This window comes from Crassostrea angulata, chromosome 6 (genome assembly GCF_025612915.1).
Source record: "Crassostrea angulata isolate pt1a10 chromosome 6, ASM2561291v2, whole genome shotgun sequence".
Lineage (NCBI taxonomy): Eukaryota > Metazoa > Mollusca > Bivalvia > Ostreida > Ostreidae > Magallana > Magallana angulata.
Window position 1 is genome coordinate 124,241 of NC_069116.1, and position 20,413 is coordinate 144,653.

Genomic DNA, 20,413 nt, shown 5'->3' on the forward strand with positions numbered 1-20,413 from the left:
AGAAAAATATATCAATAAACGTAGTTAAGATTAAGCAAACCTTATACAGTAAAACTCAGTTATAGCGAAGTCCTAGTGTATTTACTCTGTTATATCCGTAATTTGTGAACTGTGACGAGTTCACTATATACATGTATTCTTTTACAAGACTATATTTTTTTGCAAATTGAGGCTTAAAATTAAATTACATTACTTTGATACCTGTAACAATCGGATTGTGAATTGAAAAAATTATATGATATTAAATTTATTCAAACTATTATGTTAAATGGTAGTAAAACCTTTTAAAACTGTAAAAACTCGTTATGAAAGTGTTAAATTTCGTTATTATTCACCTCTACGGGACTCAAAATCAGTTCGATATATCCGTAAATCCGTTATATCTGAATTCATTATAATCTTAAAATTTTGCAAAGATTTGTTAAGAATTCTACTACAGTTATTGCAGAGATCAAAGAGATGCCGCGGACATTATTCTCCAATCTACCACGAACGTCATCAGTAAATTATCAGATCAGAAATACCTATTTGTCTTGCACTGATCATGAAAATACAACTTCAAACCGTAAAAAGTTTTAAAACCATGTCAATTTCACGTGTTAGTTCCAGTCAAAATGATATGTATTGCCTCAAATGTTTATTTTTAAGAGATCAATGCGGCTGTTCCAAGGACCTCCCTCGCACATTTTCACTGCGTGTTTATACATAAATTTTACCAGGGACTAAAAAAAACTTTTCTATATCCAAGAATTTGCTACGATGGGAAAACTTTGGCCCGTCCGTTGTAGACTACATGAAATACTTTTTTTTTTCTACAATTTTTTCTTATCTCTTTATCAAATGTTCGTCAATTTATCAAAAGTAATTAAATACAAGGGATTAGAGCCTGATACATGGTAAACAACTGATATTAACAGCATATGGTACATATTTCCGGATGCTGATATATATGCGATCTGTGAGCTTTAACCTTATTCAGCAATAGCGAACCACGGGAGATGGGGTCTCTTGGACGGAGACTCCAGGTATTCCAAGGTATGCGAATAATCTAAAATGTTTGAACATCTTTCTGCAAAAATCACTTATTTCCTCTAAATATCCATTGTTCATTATCTGAGATTCTTCTTGTTGTTTCATACCAAATAGATATATTTGAAACGTAATTGTTCCATCATTATTTTCATTTTGTAGTTACATTTTTGCTGGGGTCAGTATTCTGTCCACATTTCTACTACTCGAATCCTAACAACTGCTTTTCTACTGACAATTTTCATGGAGGATATTACTCAAGCGGTGTCCTGCGCAGGCTCCAGAACACGGGTCCCTTCACTTGTGTTAGAGAATGCCTGCTGAGGAGGAGCTGTCACTCTGTAGACTACCAGTCGGACGGTGGTCGGTGTGAACTACTCTACTTACTGCCAGAACATAGGAGTATTACCATTCCACCCGACGGCCAGCTACACATAGAGAAGACACAGATTTATCCAATGTACTCGGTGGTGAGTGTATTGTTTAATAGTTCACAACTCTTCAAACAAGCACAGGAAGGGCTACCAAGAAGCACCTGCTTTATTCATTGAAGAACAAGTTAGAACAGTTTATATTGCTAGGGTTTTGATTCTATATGATAGTTCCAAAAATTCAAATTTAAAGCAATATACATTTAATATATTTCATATACATGTACTTAGAGTAAAACAAAATATCATATTTACATTTTAAATAATCGTATAATAAACAAATTATCATATAATTTTTAAGTGTTTTAATCAATTGAGTATCACACTCTTCTATAGGATTACAGATGAAGGCATTGATACAGTTCAGAAATTAAAATATGATACAGAAAACAATCAAGTGTATTTGTATGAAAAGCAAAAGACAATCTTTATTATAGAGAAATACAATTTGTACAAAGACAAACTTATCTGCTCATCATAAATACACCTTATTGTCTACTAGAGATGCCTTTTGTAGGTAAATATCCTGCCGTGTCATGACACTACATGTGGAGAATATGAAAGATGCCAAGTTCTGTTTGATAACAGTACTGTCTGCACCACGACAGGTATATCAATCCATCTTATCGTTAAGTTATTTATATCAAACTCATCATTCATCCAATTAATTCTTTTATTCATGAACTAGACAAAATGTGTTCGAAGTATTTAAGATGTATTCGTATCAATGACTGTTGTTCTGAAATGTTTACCTACAATTATATTCCATTATATAAATAGTGCCTGTTTGGGAGGGTAACAGTTTAAATTGACACCCCGAAGAAACCATTGTCAACCGACGCGAAGCGGAGGTTGACAATGGTTTTTGAGGGGTGTCAATTTAAACTGTTACCCTCCCAAACAGGCACTATTTATTTTATTATACTGAATGTCTTAATTTTAGAGAATTTTTTACTACTTTTATATAGAAATGACATGAATTCTACGGCGAACCGTACGCGCATGATTTACGCGCATGTAACAATTCGTTGTGTTACCCGTTGCTAAGTGTGTTGCTAACGCTGAGGGTAATAGAACGGATTATCAACTGCGTCTAAACAAATCAGATTTCAGTATTAAACGTGAAAGTATAATAATATAATATATTAAAGTATTAAGCAAAACCGGGTAATTGCAGAAAGAGATATTTATATCTAATATACACATGAATTCAATTCTAAAGACTTTAAATGATTTTGATACGGTCTCTCATGCTCTATACACAGAATGTAGCCCTCTCAATGTCTCTCGGTTGTGGACGGCAGATGTTAACAGTACACTAGCTGTGGGTGAGGAGGTTAACTTCTACTGTTCTAATGACCCGTCCCTTCTTATGGCCACAGTAAAGTGTCGTCAAAGTGGGTTGTGGAAAATAACACAACGATCTCTAGCAAACACACATCAGTGCAACCGGATTGGTGAGTATCAACTTGACCACACAAACGACTTGCTGTTCACAGATAAGTTAATGTACCATTATGTATTAAGTATGCTTAAGGGTGTTGTATAATGATTTGGTTTGGTCGACATTTTTCTGTTATTATAAAAACTGACCGATCTCCTTCTCAACTTTTTAATATTTATAGTCTGTCCCGAGTTATTTTTGCCGCACATTTCCCTAAATAAATCGATGTTTATGAAAACACCAGGGTTAAAACCATATTTTTTCACTAGAAGGAAAAAATCCCAAGACATCTGCCATAAAGACGTTTCACAAAGTCAAACGTCTTAACTATACGATACAAAAATAAAACCTTACGGGGAATTAACATTGGAGAAAATGGCTGCCACTTCGGCCGGGGCCAGTTATTATTTAGATATGTTCGTGGCTTTACGTATTGTTACGTTGATGACGTATATCTCCGTCGCGCACGTTGCCGTTGTAACGCTTACTTTCGGAATATCTCTGTAATAGCCTTAATTTTTAACGCATCCGTACCGAGGATAACTTATACATATATGTAGATATAGTCTGCTGTTTCGTCTCGTACAATTTATATTAACACTAACTTGAAGAAGACAAGATGCCTAAAACCAAAGGTGCAAAGGCTGTAAAGTCCATGGAGGTATAATTGCTTATGAATTTTATATCGTTGATTATTATACAAATACAGCACAAGTTTGCAATGACTTCATTGTCTCTATAGGCTAGAACCCGACTGTTTTATTTTTTTTTATACTTTAGGCCTGGCAAGAATTATACTATTTATTCATATAAATGTATCTTTATGTTTCTCTAAACTTACCTTTTGAATGCACCTTTATCACTAAAATTCCTTACATCCCAATAAACACAATGTAATCAAAGCAGACGAAATTGTCTGGAAGATATTTCACAAAACATCATATATTATCACTACTTTAAGAGTCACATGTGCAATAACATCACAAAGATTTAATTCCACCACAAAAGGGCACAGTTCTCTATGCTGTCTGCTTAAACTGATGTGATGTCACAAGAAATGGCCGTGACCTTTTCAACTTTAAATAAACGGGTGCCATGTCATTTTAGACCCAGGTTAATTGTATCCGTATACATGTATAGAATACAATGAAGTCAGGAATTGCAAATTTTATATATAGCTGGTAATATCATGAGCCATTCACAACTTGCAATAATTCATATATAATAAAAAGATGTCTGTACTTTTGGTTTTTTTTTTTTAATTTATATACCGGCATATTTTTTTTTTTGGGGGGGGGGGGGGGGGGGGGGGTACTGAAGTTGTGAATGGACAAAGTATATTTATTTAACATGTACTTAGATTTTTGATAATAAACCAATATGAGCTATTCACAACTTAATAATTTATTAAACAATAAGATTTTAATGTATGTAAAGTTGTGAATGGACAAAATTAATATGTTGATAAAACAGTATGAGCTATTCACAACTTAAGGACTATTTATATGTAAAGTTGTGAATGGACAAAATTAATATATTTGTTTTGATGTCTGATGATAAAACAATATGAGCTATTCACAACTGAACTTGATTACAAACATATTTTTTCATCAATGTAAAGTTGTGAACGGACAAACACTCCTACATGTTGTTTACCTCTGCATTTAATATTAATAGAATGTAAAAAGTAAATTCAAAAGGCTCAGTTGCATTAATGGTCGCCTGTAGAATGAAATGACAATTCAATAATTTATCATATATAGGATCTCTCATAATTTGCGATGGTATATGATTTTTATCCAACGAGTTGTGTTTTCTATCCCCTCGCCTTACAACGAGTTGGATAAAAATCATATACCTACAAATCATGAGAGATTCTTTTTATCACATGTTTTACCACGCCTTTTGTTAAACCGTTATCTTTTCTGTAAATATTTTAATTGTGAGCTGCACAACACATTTACTATAAGATGCAAATCTATGCATGACAAAAAAAAATCATTGTAGAATAATAAACAAGCATATCATTTTCTAACATATTTATATCAATTTATGAAAAAATGAAACAGCTTTGTTTGCGCCACATCCATATTTCTACACTTTTCAAATGAATGTTTTTGTAAAAAAATTTATTCTATGTCAATCATCCACCTGAAGCTACGTAATGTTTATTTATGACGTCACGTGGTGTAAGAACACACAGTGGAATAAAACACAAAATTTATTACATGAGTGATATCCACCATACATTGAGCTAAACATGTGATAAATATAAATATATCATATACACTTAAGTAAAATGAAAAAGACAGACCTAAAAAATAAAATACCTAAAGGGCTTAGATGATAAATTTGTTCATGTCTGACTGTATTTTGATCACCCTATATTATCAAAAGAATGATTCCTCAATATTATCATTACTTATATTTACATATATTTTGATTTTCAGCAATTGTATGATTAAATAATATTAAAATAGTCATTGATGAAATGTATTGGAATACGCCCTACATTTACAGTGACCTTAAAATATTAATTTTAAATTAGATTGTTGTATTGATTGACATTCATTTATTCCATAAGTCAACGGAATTTTCAGTTTAATGAGCTAAACTTGATCAGATGTACTTGTCTTGCAAATGTTTCAGTTATATATGAGATTGAACAGTTGCATAAAATTAATAACAAATGTCTTCTCCAGGTTGTAGACCTTTTAACAAAGATTTATAAACAGTTCTCCATAGAAAGTCAGGAGGGAAGGGTCAAACACATACAAAATCCTCTGAAGAGATTATCAGTGGCTACCGGTAACAATGATTTTGTTTCGAATAGACAACTTTATTTCTGTAATAAAAATATCTAACATTAAAGTAAAGTACTTTTAATTTTACAAATTATTTTGCATCTATATAAATCAACTGTATTTTGGTACACGGTACTAATAAATATATATCTACCATGATTACTGAAATCTATTTCTACATATTTAGGAATATCTGAGAAAACATTGAAGGGGAAAGTAGATCCTGATCCGGTCGAAATGGTGGTGGAGGACATGCAAGTTCTAGCTCCAAAGAAGAAACGCGGTCCCAGTAGAAAGCTTGATGACTTCGATGAAGACTTGGTGAAGAGGACCATTCATGATATGCAGTTGAAGGGCCAGTACGTTTCCCTTCGTCGACTGTCAGATGTTCTAGTAGAAAGGGGAGTCAGGATCACTAAGACACCACTGGGGAGACTTGTGAAGGATCTTGGGTTCAAGTAAGCACTTTGTCATCATGCAAAGATGAAGATTCGCATGCTCTCTGTAAAATAAAAGATTTAATTACATAGTGATAAAAAAAGCAGATTTGCAAGTGACACAGGTGATCTAAAACATAACATGGGACTGTTAAAGCTTAGCAAAATTTACATGTACACCTGTACACTTGCAAATATTTATCTTGAACTTTATAAAGAGCAAAACGTTCTTTTTTGTCATGACATCATGTCAAGAAGGTATGTTATAATATATAATATGGATAAATTTCCAGAATAACAAGAGGCTCATGGGCCTATTCACTCACCTGAGCAACAATAAGCATGATAATATCAGCTTTATGGAGTCATAATACAAAATATCTGGACAATGTAATATATTTCATGTAGATCCTGTTTAAATAACAATCCATTTTCCCGTTAGATATTTTTATGTTTATAATTAATTCCCTATTCTAACAGGATGATGATTTGATAGTCATATCACATGTTGAGGATCAGAGTTCTCAACAAGATCCTAGACAATAGTTTATACATGGGATATAAACCTACATCAAACTCTGAACCCCTTGTGAGGCCAAAGAATTGTTCACAACTTTTAACCTACACTACCTGAAGATGCTTCCACATAAGTTTCAGCTTTCCTGGCTGATTAGTTTCTGAGAAGAAGATGTTTAAAGATTTACTCTATATATTCCTATGTAAAAATTCAACCCCCAATTGTGGCCCAACCCTACCCATGGGGGTCATGATTTTCACAACTTTGAACCTATACTACCCTGAGAATGCTTTTACATAAGTTTCAGCCTTCCTTGCCAAATGGTTCTTGAGAAGAAGATTTTTGAAAATTTCTCCAAATTTTCCAATAATTCCCAATCATCTCCCTTTGAGAAAGGGCGTGATCCTTAATTTTCTCAACTTTGAATCCCCTTTGCCTAAAGGTGCTTTGTGCCAAGTTTGGTTAAAATTGGCCCAGTGGTTCTGGAGAAGATGTTGATGTTGAAATTGTGAAAAGTTTACAGATGAACAGACTGACAGACAGAGGGAGGACAGACAAAATGTGATCAGAAAAACTCCCTTGAGCTTTCAGCTAAGTGAGCTAATAAAAAGCTAGTAAAATTAGAAATGACAACCAAATTTCTTTTAGATGTAAGGTGAAATATGGAATGCACCTATAGTATTAAACTACATGTATTAAAATTGTCTGTTTTTATCTTCAGATTCTACAAAGCAGGTTCCAACCGACGTTACATCGGGGAGAGGAACGATATCGTAAGTATGCGACATACTTACCTGAGGTCCATTAGGAAGTTTAGAGAGGAGGGTCGTCCTATTGTGTATTTGGATGAGACTTGGTTGAACACCAATCATGTAGCGAGGGGAGATTGGGTGGACTGTCCTAGGACATCTACCTCTGCCTTTGAGTCACATCGTGGAGGTCATGGGCGTTTTGTCCCATCTGGGAAAGGCTCTCGTCTGATAATTGTGGATGCAGGTTCTTCGGCTGTGGGTATGATCCCGGGATCTGCCCTCATTTTCGAGTCGAAAACAGGCAACCAGGATTATCACGACGAGATGAACTCGGAAAACTTCACAAAGTGGTTCACTGAGCAGTTGCTCCCTAACCTACCGGCTAATTCAGTCATCGTGATGGATAATGCTTCCTATCACAGTCATCTGGATCCTGAGTCCAGGTGTCCAACTTCCTCGGCACCGAAGGCTGAGATCCAGTCTTGGCTTGATAGAAAGGGTATCCATTACAATCCGCGAATGATCAAGGCTGAATTGGTCACATTGGTGAAGCAGCATAAGCCTCGTCCTAAATATGTGATAGACGATTTGGCTTCACAGTCAGGTCACACAGTTTTGCGTCTACCTCCCTATCATTGTGAGCTTAATCCTATCGAGTTGGTCTGGGCTGAATTAAAAAGTTTCGTCGCCAGGAGCAATGCCACATTTAAGAAAGAGAAAGTGAAGGAACTCTTTATTCAGGCTAGATCAGCTTATGGGGTTGAGAAGTGGCGCAAGGTGGAGAGTCACGTGATAAGAGAGGTCGAAGAAAAACTGTGGAAACTCGACGGAGTCCAGGATGAGGAGGTTGCTCCTGTGGTCATAGACTTGACGGACTCGGAAGACAGTGACAGTGACATGGACACAGATTCTGGTGATGACGAAAATGACTCTGACTCTGACGAATCCATGGGCTTCGTTGAGGAGTCTGACGATGAAGTCACTTGTTGCATATGTGGTGATTACAATGCTCCTGGAAAGTCTCGAAAGATTGTTTGGGTTGAGTGTGAAGTGTGTAAGAGGTGGAGTCACCGCATATGTACCAAGCCCTCTCTAAAGTCAGGTAAGTGTGTCCAATGTTGGAACGCTTTGTATGGATTGAACACCGTTCCTTCATGAGCCTCCCCATGGTGCCTGGAGAACTGCTCCCCTTTAAAGGTAAAAGAAAGAAAACTAATCACTGATTTTCACCTAAGTTTCATATATAAAAATCATTTTTTTAAAATGATATTCTACACTATACATGTAATCCGATTAAATTAGTGGAAAAAACATCTCTGAAAATGTCTTAAAGTATATTTTAGATAATGTATCATATCTTTTGTCATTTTAACAACAACAACAACAACACATCATTTGAAAAATTTAAAATGTTTTGTCGAGTTAAAGTAATCCAGATAGGAATCCATAAATTCCACAAAGTATTGACATGAATACAGCCTACTCCACTTATATTGAAATCGCTTATTATCGAATTCCGCTTATTTTGAAATAGAAATAAATCCCCCGTTTTTGCCTCTCAGTTTCTTTGCATTGATTTAACGGATATACTGAAATCGGCTATTTTGAAATATCGCTTATATTGAAGCCACTGATCGGTCCCCGTAGGGGATATATAGTTGTTTTTAAAACGGTTATGTTGAATTACTCCCTGGCGGCTGTCATCACGGTTGTTGACAGTAATTATGCCAGATTGATATACAAAGATGTGAATTGATAAGTTCTCATCATGTGTTTTTATACTTCTTTTAAAAAGTGAAATTTATTCGGAGATTATGATGAGGCTTAAGATAGTAACAAAATGAAACTTACAAAACTTACGGATAAAAGTTTAATCAAACTTTCAAGGAATAATATTCATGTAATCTGATTACTGTAATAGATAAATGATGACCAAATAATTTGTTCGGGTTTGGTTTTCTATGCTTACATCCGAATTGAGCTTTCAAATAATGGCAGCTTCACGTCAGTCAATTTCGCTTATATTGGTTGCTTACTTTACTATTACAAGTGGCATCTTTGTTGTTTAATTTGAAATTATAAATTTCAATTTGATTACATGTAATAACTGTGATACAGCAAATCTGTGATTGGTTGCTTACTTTACTATTACAAGTGACATCTTTGTTGTTTAATTTGAAATTATAAATTTCAATTTGATTACATGTATAAATAACTGTGATACAGCACATCTGTGATTGGTTGCTTACTTTCCAAATACAAGTGACATCTTTGTTGTTTAATTTGAAATTATAAATTTCAATTTGATTACATGTATAAATAACTGTGATACAGCACATCTGTGATTGGTTGCTTACTTTCCAAATACAAGTGACATCTTGTCAAATTGTAGGTATATCTACTTTACTCTGTGAACATGACTTAATGAGTGTATATTTAATTAATATTATCAATTTCTGTAATACATAATAACTCAAATGGTTTAGCTTTTCATGCCTAAAATACAATTTGTATGAACTTTATTTGAAAAATCAGACATCAATAAATGTTGACAACATAATGATTACGTTGATTGTTAAACCTTTACATGTATAATAATTATGTAATTCCTGAAATCTAAAACATATGAATATTTTCATTGTTTTCATGCTGAAAAAATGTGGACAGGTGTAATTATTCAAAATCATGATACAGTGATTGCATCTGTGTTAAATCAAACAACTCATCATACCATGAAGATATATAAATGCTATAATTATAACAATAAATTTAATCATTAATTAATTTTGGGGTAAAATAAACATCACAAAAGTATAATATTATTTCTCTGTTATTTGTTTTAACACTGTTAGGCCAACATTTAAGGAATAAGGGATCATTCTTTGAATATTATGAGGTGATAATTTTGGTCGGGCATGATCAAATCCAATAAAGCCCGAAGGGCTTTATGATAGATTTGATCACGCCCCGACCGAAATTATCATCTCATAATATTCAAAGAATGATTCCTTATTACTTATATTTATATAATTTAATTCTGGTTGTAACGCGGCATTTGATTGGATAGAAAAATTTAGTTAAATTTGTATAACCTGGTTTGCACGTCACAAGACACGTCACAATGCACCAACGTACTAATTCACTTGACGTTACGTTTGAATTTTGAACAGATTTATATCATTTTTAAAAGTAAAACGGACTCAATTTGTACAGCAAATTCCAGAAAATTAAATTATAAGGAATGAACTCAATATCTACCCAAGTTATACTTGTATAACCTGGGTTGGAGCAATTTACGCTTTTTTATAATCCGCTTCGCGGATTATAAAGCGTAAATTGCCCCAACCCAGGTTATACGAGTATAACTTGGGTAGACATTGAGTTCATTTCTTAAATAATTTTAAGCCATCGTACAATTAAATCTTTAACTATAAATAAGCAAACCCCGCCGGCGCCTCAATTTGGCGTCATTTGTATTATGGGTTATATAATACAGAATCGATACGTAGTGTTATCACAGACAAAGACACTCACAGTCTGGATGATGTAAATGTTAATAATTATATAGCTATATATCATTATTAGAATGTCATCTGATTTCAAGCCCCAAATGGAACAGAAAACAAAATACTGCATAAATTATGTAATTGATAGGTTCATACTTGGTTATTTACATAAAATGAATTCATATCATATATCAAAATAGAATTATAACTGGCCTGGTTAATTGAAAATAATTCAAATTTATTTTAAATTTCCAATGTAAAAATACCGAACAAATAAATTTTTTAGCTGTGGATTAGAGAAACTCAAAATTAAAAAAATTATACATGTCAGTGGAATGCCCTTAAACAATCCTGCCATTCCTGGTAAAGAAAAGTTGGTTTGTTTGAATGTTGCCCCCACCCCACCCCCAACTCTACTTTCATTCACATAAAACAATAACAGTGGTCCATAAATTTTCATTCTCAAATGTGTCAGTGTCGCATGGCAATAAAGCTATTATCAAGTTTATTAGGCTATAGAATCGATTTCTTTTTCACTTAGTCAAAACAAAAAACACAGGGTTACCTACTTTCGCTTTTGCAAAAAAGATTCATTTTTAAAACCGTCTGTCGGTCTGAAGTATTACGATTGATATCGTTAAATAAATCAGTGTCTGGTATAGAACAAAACATAAACATACCTTTATAACACCGTTCCAGTTGCGCTCTCAATGCAGCATTCACAGTTTCCAACAAAGACAGTTCATGAAGTAACGCCATGGCATGAGCAATATCATACAACGTTAAGTAGGTCATTGATTTAGAGTGTAGTTGTACTGCATAACAGTCGGATTTATATTTTCCTGACATCTAATTGATATGAGAGTAATTTACAACCAGACTAAATGGCTCAATTATCATTTATATTCGCAATGATCAAAAAATCTTTTTTATTTAATTTTTTTCGATTTATTTTGACGCGCATTAAAAAATAATAACTACTCCCTCGTACGCTTGGCAGCAATGGCCGAAATTAACATTGGAAAGTCCCGTAGACTTTCGAAATCGGCTCGTACATGACAATTAGGTATATTATGCGACAAAATTACTGTTATTTTGCTTGGGAATTTTTGATAACTTAAAAATCTATTCAATTTACTAAAAAATTCTCTAATATTAATTGACAATTGTCAATTTATCTCGGAATAAATAACCCGGGACAGACTATAGTGGGTGGTTGATTGTGGAAAAAAAATCATAACTTTGTACATAAAACGTTTATCTGCAATAGGATCCTTATTTTTTGTTTATCATTTGAAGTAACTACATAGGTTTTTTCGGGTTCAGCCAACCCTAATCAAAAAAGCGACAATCCAATAAACGATATCAATCCACACATAACGATACTGGCGTCAAATAGAAGTTCCAATGGCCCAGGGAATGCTGCAAGTAGGTTCATCTGTTAATGGCGTTGACCATTTAGAATACCAAGTTTACAGACTCATAGCCGATGAACTATTTGACTATTTCTCTAACTGATAAACTTATAACTAGACGTTCACGAAGAACAAACCAACAAGGAATATTGCTAGAAACTTATTTTGATTAAACAATTATTTTCTGAAACCTATATTAAAGGCGCTACGCAGTATGGGTACCTTTTATCCAACGTCAATGACATCAATGACATTAATGTCTCCGTTTTTGCAGAGTCATTTCTCTCGTGCCTATCTATACATGCCATCCTGAAACCACAGTCGCTGTTTCTCATGCTTCCTCATCATTAAAAAAAACGTTCAGTGTAAGACGGTTCAAACGTATTCTACGGACACTGATAGATGAAGCACAACTTTAAATATAAATCTGTATTTATCAAAGAAGCATAGACAGAATAGAGAGCCTGATACCACTACAGGTGCGCCGTCACGTGAATTGATCAGTCTAAAGGTTTCGTAACATTTGAATTGGTGACTTTGTGGCGCTGTTTTATACTGTATAGGTCGGTTTTCTGTTAAGCGAAGAACTCATTTTTATATAACTTGTTGCAAATTGATGAAATTTGCAACTTACTCCTCTCCCTGAACGATTTTATCAAGCAGAAGATCAGGAAGAATAAATGGCGCAAAAACCGTCTGTTGGAATCCAAACCGGGTCGAACTTGGAAGATGACTTCACCTGATCCACCCAAACATCAACCAGCTTCAGCAGCGTCTTAACCAATAATTGAACAACATTCCCAGCCACCACAGAAGCTTGTAATCGGAATATAAGAAAGCGTTCTTTATCTCGAAAAATCATCCACATGGGCACATGTTTTACTGTCTTGAGACCATATTTATAACTTTTAAAATCGACCCCTACTATATTTGAACGGTGTACCTTTAAATTGTGCGTTTGACATGACTTTAAGGAGACTCTATGTGAATACACTTAAATAAGATACACATTTTTTTTAATACGAGGAGCGGAAATAAATGGAGCGACCTAATTGACTTTGAAATTAATTTTTTGTATTTGGTCTTATTTTACATTGCAGCACTGTCTCTGTCTTGTTTTTTTTATCTGAATATTCGTATCACCGAAGATCAAAAGCATACATTAGTAAAATTACGAAGATATTTTTATGATTACTAGTCGGAGTTTAAATGCATGCTTTCCATTTTCTCCCTTTTTCAGAATGTTTGAAACACCAAGATGCCGTCTACAACAACAAGTCGTACGGATGTTATTCGTTCACCAACAAAAGAAAATCATATAAAGATGCAAGCACATATTGTCAGTCTATGTCACCGCACAGCCATTTGGTGCTTTTAGATTCTGCAGAAAAGGTTCGAGATTTAAAAGATGTCCTCCGTAAGTAACTATATCGGGTTTCCTGTATGTTCTTTAAGGATAAGATATATGTAACTTAAAGTTTATTTACCATGCCTTCCTCACAACTACCCATTTGATTTTTAAAGTCGGTTAACCAAGCTTCCTCTATGGCTTATAAAGTGAACTTATCATATATATCGTTATTGTTAATATAATAAACCTGCTACGCTTATGTTTTTCTCTAAACTGTTTAAAAAAGTATTTCCCATCGTCTGTTCACTGAAATGTTTTACCATTTATTCTTTACAGCTCCATATGTATCCCCTATGATATTTATTTGGGTTGAAGGACTCTATAGCCATGAAACTAAAACCATAGATATATGGAATGGATCCATTTCAGTTCAGAACCTGCGGAACTTGCAAGCATATGCAAATATCGACCTCACCAATTCCGGATGTCTTTCGTTCAGTGCTTTGTATGAAGAGATCCACGTTGATAAAAATTGTGATGACAAATACTTGTCCGTATGTGAAATAGACATAAATAATTACAGATTATAAAGTGGATCATGAACTCCGCAGTCCAAAATTCCAAATAATGTGTTTTTCACTTTCAAATGTATTTATTTACACCATATCATCATTTAAGAAAACAATCTTAGAGGTTTGAAGTATATTTCTGTTTTTTTTTTTAAATACCGAACACGTTACCCACCATCATGGCAGTCAGTAAATTTTCGAGGTGGCCCATGACAACAAATTATAAAATTCCTTACATACTACAGCAGTTTTGAAATACTGTAGATTCCTTATTTTACGCGACTACTTATTTCCGCGATTCAATCGTTATCTATCAAATCGCGAGAATATAAATTGTGAACGCCGAATTTTCATCAAAGTTCCATTTAGTTTATAATTATTTGTTCGAAAAATCCGCTTTTCGCGGATATTAATTCCTAGCGTTTAATTAAGAATCTACAGTAATTGCAAGTTCATTTATGAAATAAAAACACCAAATGATGTTACTCTCAATAAATAAACATGGACATGTAGTATTAAAGATACAGAATAAATAATGTTAAACACTTTTATTTTTGAAATACATTTTTATTTTCTCCTGTATTAAATTCTTTCGTAAAGGATGTTTAGAAAACCCTATTGGATGTTCAAAATTTCCTGTAGGATAGTAATTTTTCTATAGGAATTATTGTTTTCTTATGTGATATTCATTTTTAAAGGTAAATATCTTATCTATCAGGTGAGATACACTTAAAACAAAGGTGGTTATATTCTCTCTAGACAAATGGTCAATAATTAGGTATATGTAGACTTAGATTACTAGTAAACTCAAATGTTGAAGTTGTGTGAAGATGACCTCTTATCGATACCTGTCCGACCCTGACGAGTGTAAGAAGTGGAATGATTTTAATCAGACTGGACATACACCCTTTTTACACAGTTATCTCCATTTTTAAAATGGTTTTGTCATTTATTATGATAATTTGAAATCTTCTTCCCATAAACATGTTTTGTACCAAATTTGATTATATTTAATTGGATGATTTTTGAGAACAGGTGTACAAAGCAATTAAAACGTTTACAGACAGACAAACGGACGACGGACAGCAGTTGATCAGAAAGGTTTACTTGAACATTTAGTTCAGGTGAACCAAAAACGATAAAAAATGACCTTGATCATTTAAAGGAACCGGAAAGCGAATTTTTTAAAGCACCCAATTGTTTTTACAATACATTTGCATAAGGAGTTACGCGTAACAGTAATTCTGATCACATGTTTACACGACAGTTGAAATTTCACGCGATACTATCTACCATATTTCTCCCCGTCGTCCCTTTTTTGTTTAGCCTTTACCACGGTTGCTATGAAACTTCCAAATGTATGCCACTATACCACGTCATGAGAAGAAAAAATCAGGTGCATTCATTTCAGCATTACAAACAATCACGTATTGCACGTAAAACAATAAGATGTAAATACTAAAACAACGTTAGAAACACTAACGTCAATTCCAGGTGTGCACTAAGATCTAATAAATGTATACCAATGTTTCAGGAAATGACAGTTGTTTATGAGCGAGCCTTGTTCAGCTTTAAGGTTGACAATCTCAAGGACAAAAGTATGCACACAATTTTGAAGGAGCTGCAATCGTCAGACCCACATAGAACGCTAGCTTTAAGTTTAAGAAATATTTAAATAATTTTATTATGTTACCTTCAATGGTCATTCGCCCTACCCGATATAATAGTATATAGATAATAGCAAGAATTCGAGGACAGGTATGCTTTGCTCTCTCGGACACCAAGGAATGGGGGATCCGACTTTACCAGTGACCAAACAATGACTCTGTATTAAATATGTCAGTGGAATTTCTACAATGCAAATATCACAGAATATTTTTTATTATCAAATATTACAAAATTTGAATAAAACAAAACCATAGTAATAAATAAGGACAGGGACGTATAAGTCGTTGGATATCCCGGCGTATAAGTCGTTGGATATCCCCGGCGTATAAGTCGTTGGATATCCCGGCGTATAAGTCGTTGGATATCCCGGCGTATAAGTCGTTGGATATCCCTTACATAGAGCAATGAAAACAAGTGATTTTCAGTAAAGACATCCTTTTTGGCATGTAAACGTTGTTTATTGTAACATTTTCTTGACGTAATTCAGCAACTTGCTATAATTTTGTAAACGTTAATAAACAATTGTGGGATTCCAAATATTGCACCACGACGTTTTATGACTAATCCTTGATCATTTACAACGCGAAATTGCAAACTGTAGTTAGGAATGAGTGTAGACTCCATTTTCCAAACATTTTTCATTACAATAACACTTTCTATTTCATACATTTTTATATGGATATGATCTACTCAGAAGGAGTCTGGACTCATGATAAGTCAAAATGATGGATTTCTTTTACAGAAAGTCCCACTTTATTTATAAATTTTGTCAAAAAGGTTGCTCTCTACGTTTGTTGTGAATCTATGTAGTTCAGTGTGACAAGCAGAGTCTTTTAAGATACTCTCGTAGGATAACTGGGGGTTTGAAATAGTGAAAGTCTTTCTTTAATTAATTTTTTCTGCTTGTCTTCATTCTTTGGTAAAAGACTATTTTCTTTATTGACTTCTTTATATATTTTCGTTATTTACTTCCTTATATCTAAGGATAATTTTGAAAGATATTATTAATACAAATAACGAAAAAATACCAAATTGTACATGTCTTGTTGATGTACAATTTTAAGTGTAAGATCTCTTTTATAAGACATGTACTTTCGTTATCTTAACATTCTGGGTGAGGTGGATTTGACAGGCTTTATACGCTCCTATCATAGTCATTGAAATACACATAGAAGCGTAAATTATAACTGCCACACTAATTATAATATATGCTATCTTGTTATATAGAACTACTCAATCATTTTTTAACAACCGGGTGTATATGAGAAGGATTTACACAATCCAATAGTAAATGCAATATATTTCGAAATATCACTAAAGTGCATGGGTATGCTGTACGAATACCAATGTATTTAAAAAATATTAAAAGATCACACCCAGTATTTTCCGGAAATATTAAAAAAAAAAATATTTGACAACCATTTTTAATAAATCCTAGAAAAGTATTTGAAAACCACTCGAAAAATGACAATTTTGCATAAAAAAAAAATAAAACTTTGAATGTCTAGTATGTACCATATTTGTCTCTATTTTAAGCGATGAGACATCAGATGTTAACAAATTCCTGTATCATAGCCTGTTGTTAACTCACAAGAAGATAAAATGGAGATCTATTAAAACGACAGATCGATATAGAGCGATTTTATATCTTAATGTAAGCAAAGGATTTATTTCATATTTGACTTGATTTAAATAAAGAAGATATGTATTAAGAATCGACAGATGGAATCAAGTGAAAACAGACCCTAAAGGCACATCATTAAAAAAATAACCTTAATCCAGGTAAGTCTTTTACAAAATTGAAATGGATTTAAAGAGTACATATTGGTCATGTTACAAAATATGCAAATTAAACGATCTGGACATTCTTTTAAAAAATTGATAGAAAATTGAAATTTAAAGTAAATATGCTACTATAACAGAATGCGATGCATGCGTTTGAAATTCAAAACAAAGCATTTTACAAGATACAGAAGAAAAGAATGTATCAATGTATCTGAAAACTCGTATCATAAATAAAACCTGGTGTTACAGGTATTCCATATTATTTCTGTGTTTGAAGTATTTTCTAGTTTTAACAATTTGTTTGGTTAAAATATTCCAAAATTATATAAAATAATTGGCTATATTCAGTTAAAATAACTAATTTTAATTGTGCTCCGAACAATTAAAGCATTTTGATTGTCTTATGAAGACATCAGAAGAATACCCAGTTATTGGCTGAAAATCAATAACATATCTACATTTATACATTGTTAAGTTGAATATATGGAAATACAAAAATGTCCAAATAATATTCACTGATAATATTCAAATGCTGTACACAATAAAAATCTTCCCGGGAATCAAGTTATCACGTGTCAGATAAAAATTACTCGATAAAATCGTAATGGTTCATTTGAACGAAAACCAAAAAATTGGTACAGGTACTAGTAAAAAATAATCCTGTTATTTGAAGTCGTTCCGGAATGAAGATCCGGGTAAGTGCTTCGATTGTTGGAATCACTATCGTACTTATGATAGCGGCCCACGGTTCATTAGCAGCCCCGCCCAAAGGAAACTGCAGGGGCGGTCAATACAAGTTCTGTGACTGGGCCTCCTGGCTACCGTGGGGAGATTGTTCCAATGGGTGTGGTACAGGGATTAAAACACGAACAAAGCTCATCTGTTGTCCTCCAGACATCAAACTCAACAACATCAGTAAATGTGTGGTTGATATGTGCCAATTCACTATGGATCAGTACCAAGAAGACGTAACATGTACTTCTAATCAATACTGCAATCAAGGTAGCTCAATTTAGTTTAGTGATAAATCTTTAATTTATGTTTATATACATTTGTTTTTGAACTTCCCTTTTTCATTTCTACTAAATTATTTAAAAAAAGATTATTTTTAATAGTAACATTAAGAAATAACTAAAAATTTTATGTAGCCTTCCATTATTGAAGGACTTTTTAATACATAGATTTGATAAAGTTAATTGACACATGTAATTTAAAACCAAGAGCATAATAAGTTTTAAGGGATTACATTCTATAAATTTAAAAAACAATTATTACTATACCAAATTATGTTTCAGTTTAGTTAGTTACAAAAAGTTAAACTGACAATTAAAACATTCGTTGAAACATCGCCTTTAACTAGCCAACGCCGAATTATTTACAGAAAGCACATATGATTTACATCTACTTCTTTAACAATTGGTTTTGTAGATACACAGTTTAAAATTTTTAACAAAACCATTTTTCTAAAGGGTAAGCGCCTTTTTTTTTTTTTTGAAACCTTGTCAAAACGGCTTTGTGTTCGTATTTAACTTTATAGATGTAAAAAAAAAATGTCTCAAAACGTCCAATAGAGATATTTCTAGACGCCAACTACATCTGTCTGCTTTAATTTAATAGTATTGAGTTTATGCCACGCACAATGACCCCCAACAGTGTTTGGTGCTTTTCAATACACGATTTAAACCGATGGAGACTAAACACAAAAGAAAGGTTATCCGGTTGTCATAAATGGTTAATATTAAATGACAAATGACAAACCATAACGCAGAGTTTATATTTATTAAAATATTTGAGAACAAATTTCTTTAAATGTAAAGAAAATGTTGGAATTTTGACAAATAAACAAGAATGGTCACCGGAAAAATTTAATATGAATAGATACATGTTTAGAAATCAATAAAGTAGCGTGCATCATATTTATCTTTCACTTATGACATAACCATGTATCAAATCAAACTTTTATTCCACATGCAAAATATAAAGGTACATGTACACCGATAAAGGTGATTTCAAGGACTAAAGGAAAACGTTGTTTTTCAGTTGTAACGTGTGGACAAACAAATTGTCGGAATGGCGGAAACTGTCGCGATACAACCTCTGGATACCAGTGTAGCTGTTCTCGTGGATTTGCTGGCCGTAATTGTGAAAGAGGTAGAGGCTTTAAAGTGTATTGTCAGATAGCATCGTCATCAATTTCCACTGTATAAATGAAATTAATCGCCTACATGTATTAATTTTCAGTGGCTTCCTGTAAAGATACACCATGCATGCACGGGACCTGTCTGGACACAGCAACTGGCTACCTCTGTCACTGTAGCCTGGGATATGCAGGAACAAACTGTGATGAAAGTAATTAGGAGAGATATTTAATTTCTGACCTGACATGATTCCAATTTTTAAACAAATAATGAAATTGGTTTGGGAAAAAAAAAATAAATAATTGTCTTTGCAAGCAAAAATCATTTCGTCTTCAATATTATTTTTTGACTTAGCCGCCAAATGCAGTCATTCACCATGTAAGCATGGGATATGTCATGATTCCATAGGAGGATATCACTGCAGTTGTACATCTGGGTATACGGGGAAGAACTGCGACAGTGGTGAGTACAGGTCATACTGTAGTTTTAAACCTAGTTATATGGAGAAAAACTGCGACAGTTAAACAACTGTTACAGTGGTTAGTCCATTTTATACTGTAGTTGTAC

The 20,413-nt window shown here is 33.4% G+C and overlaps 1 protein-coding gene and 1 long non-coding RNA gene across 3 annotated transcripts; one reads left to right on the forward strand and one right to left on the reverse strand.

The window, feature by feature from the left end:
* Positions 1–966: 966 nt before the first annotated feature.
* LOC128188998 (uncharacterized) lies at positions 967–14,806 on the forward strand. Its single transcript, XM_052860360.1, has 6 exons — positions 967–1,035; positions 1,192–1,499; positions 1,978–2,068; positions 2,726–2,917; positions 13,576–13,752; positions 14,023–14,806. The coding sequence occupies exons 1-6, from the start codon at positions 999–1,001 to the stop codon at positions 14,274–14,276; spliced, it is 1,059 nt and encodes a 352-aa protein (XP_052716320.1). The 5' UTR covers positions 967–998; the 3' UTR covers positions 14,277–14,806.
* On the reverse strand, positions 4,807–12,123 carry LOC128188999 (uncharacterized). 2 transcript variants are annotated; one of them, XR_008244205.1, is made up of 3 exons: positions 11,601–12,123; positions 7,457–8,603; positions 4,807–6,210 (listed from the first exon to the last, which is right to left on the reverse strand). It is a non-coding gene; the product is annotated as an uncharacterized LOC128188999 (long non-coding RNA). The 2 variants fall into 2 exon arrangements; XR_008244204.1 differs by lacking the exon at positions 11,601–12,123 and having other exon boundaries at positions 7,457–9,435.
* Positions 14,807–20,413: the final 5,607 nt, after the last annotated feature.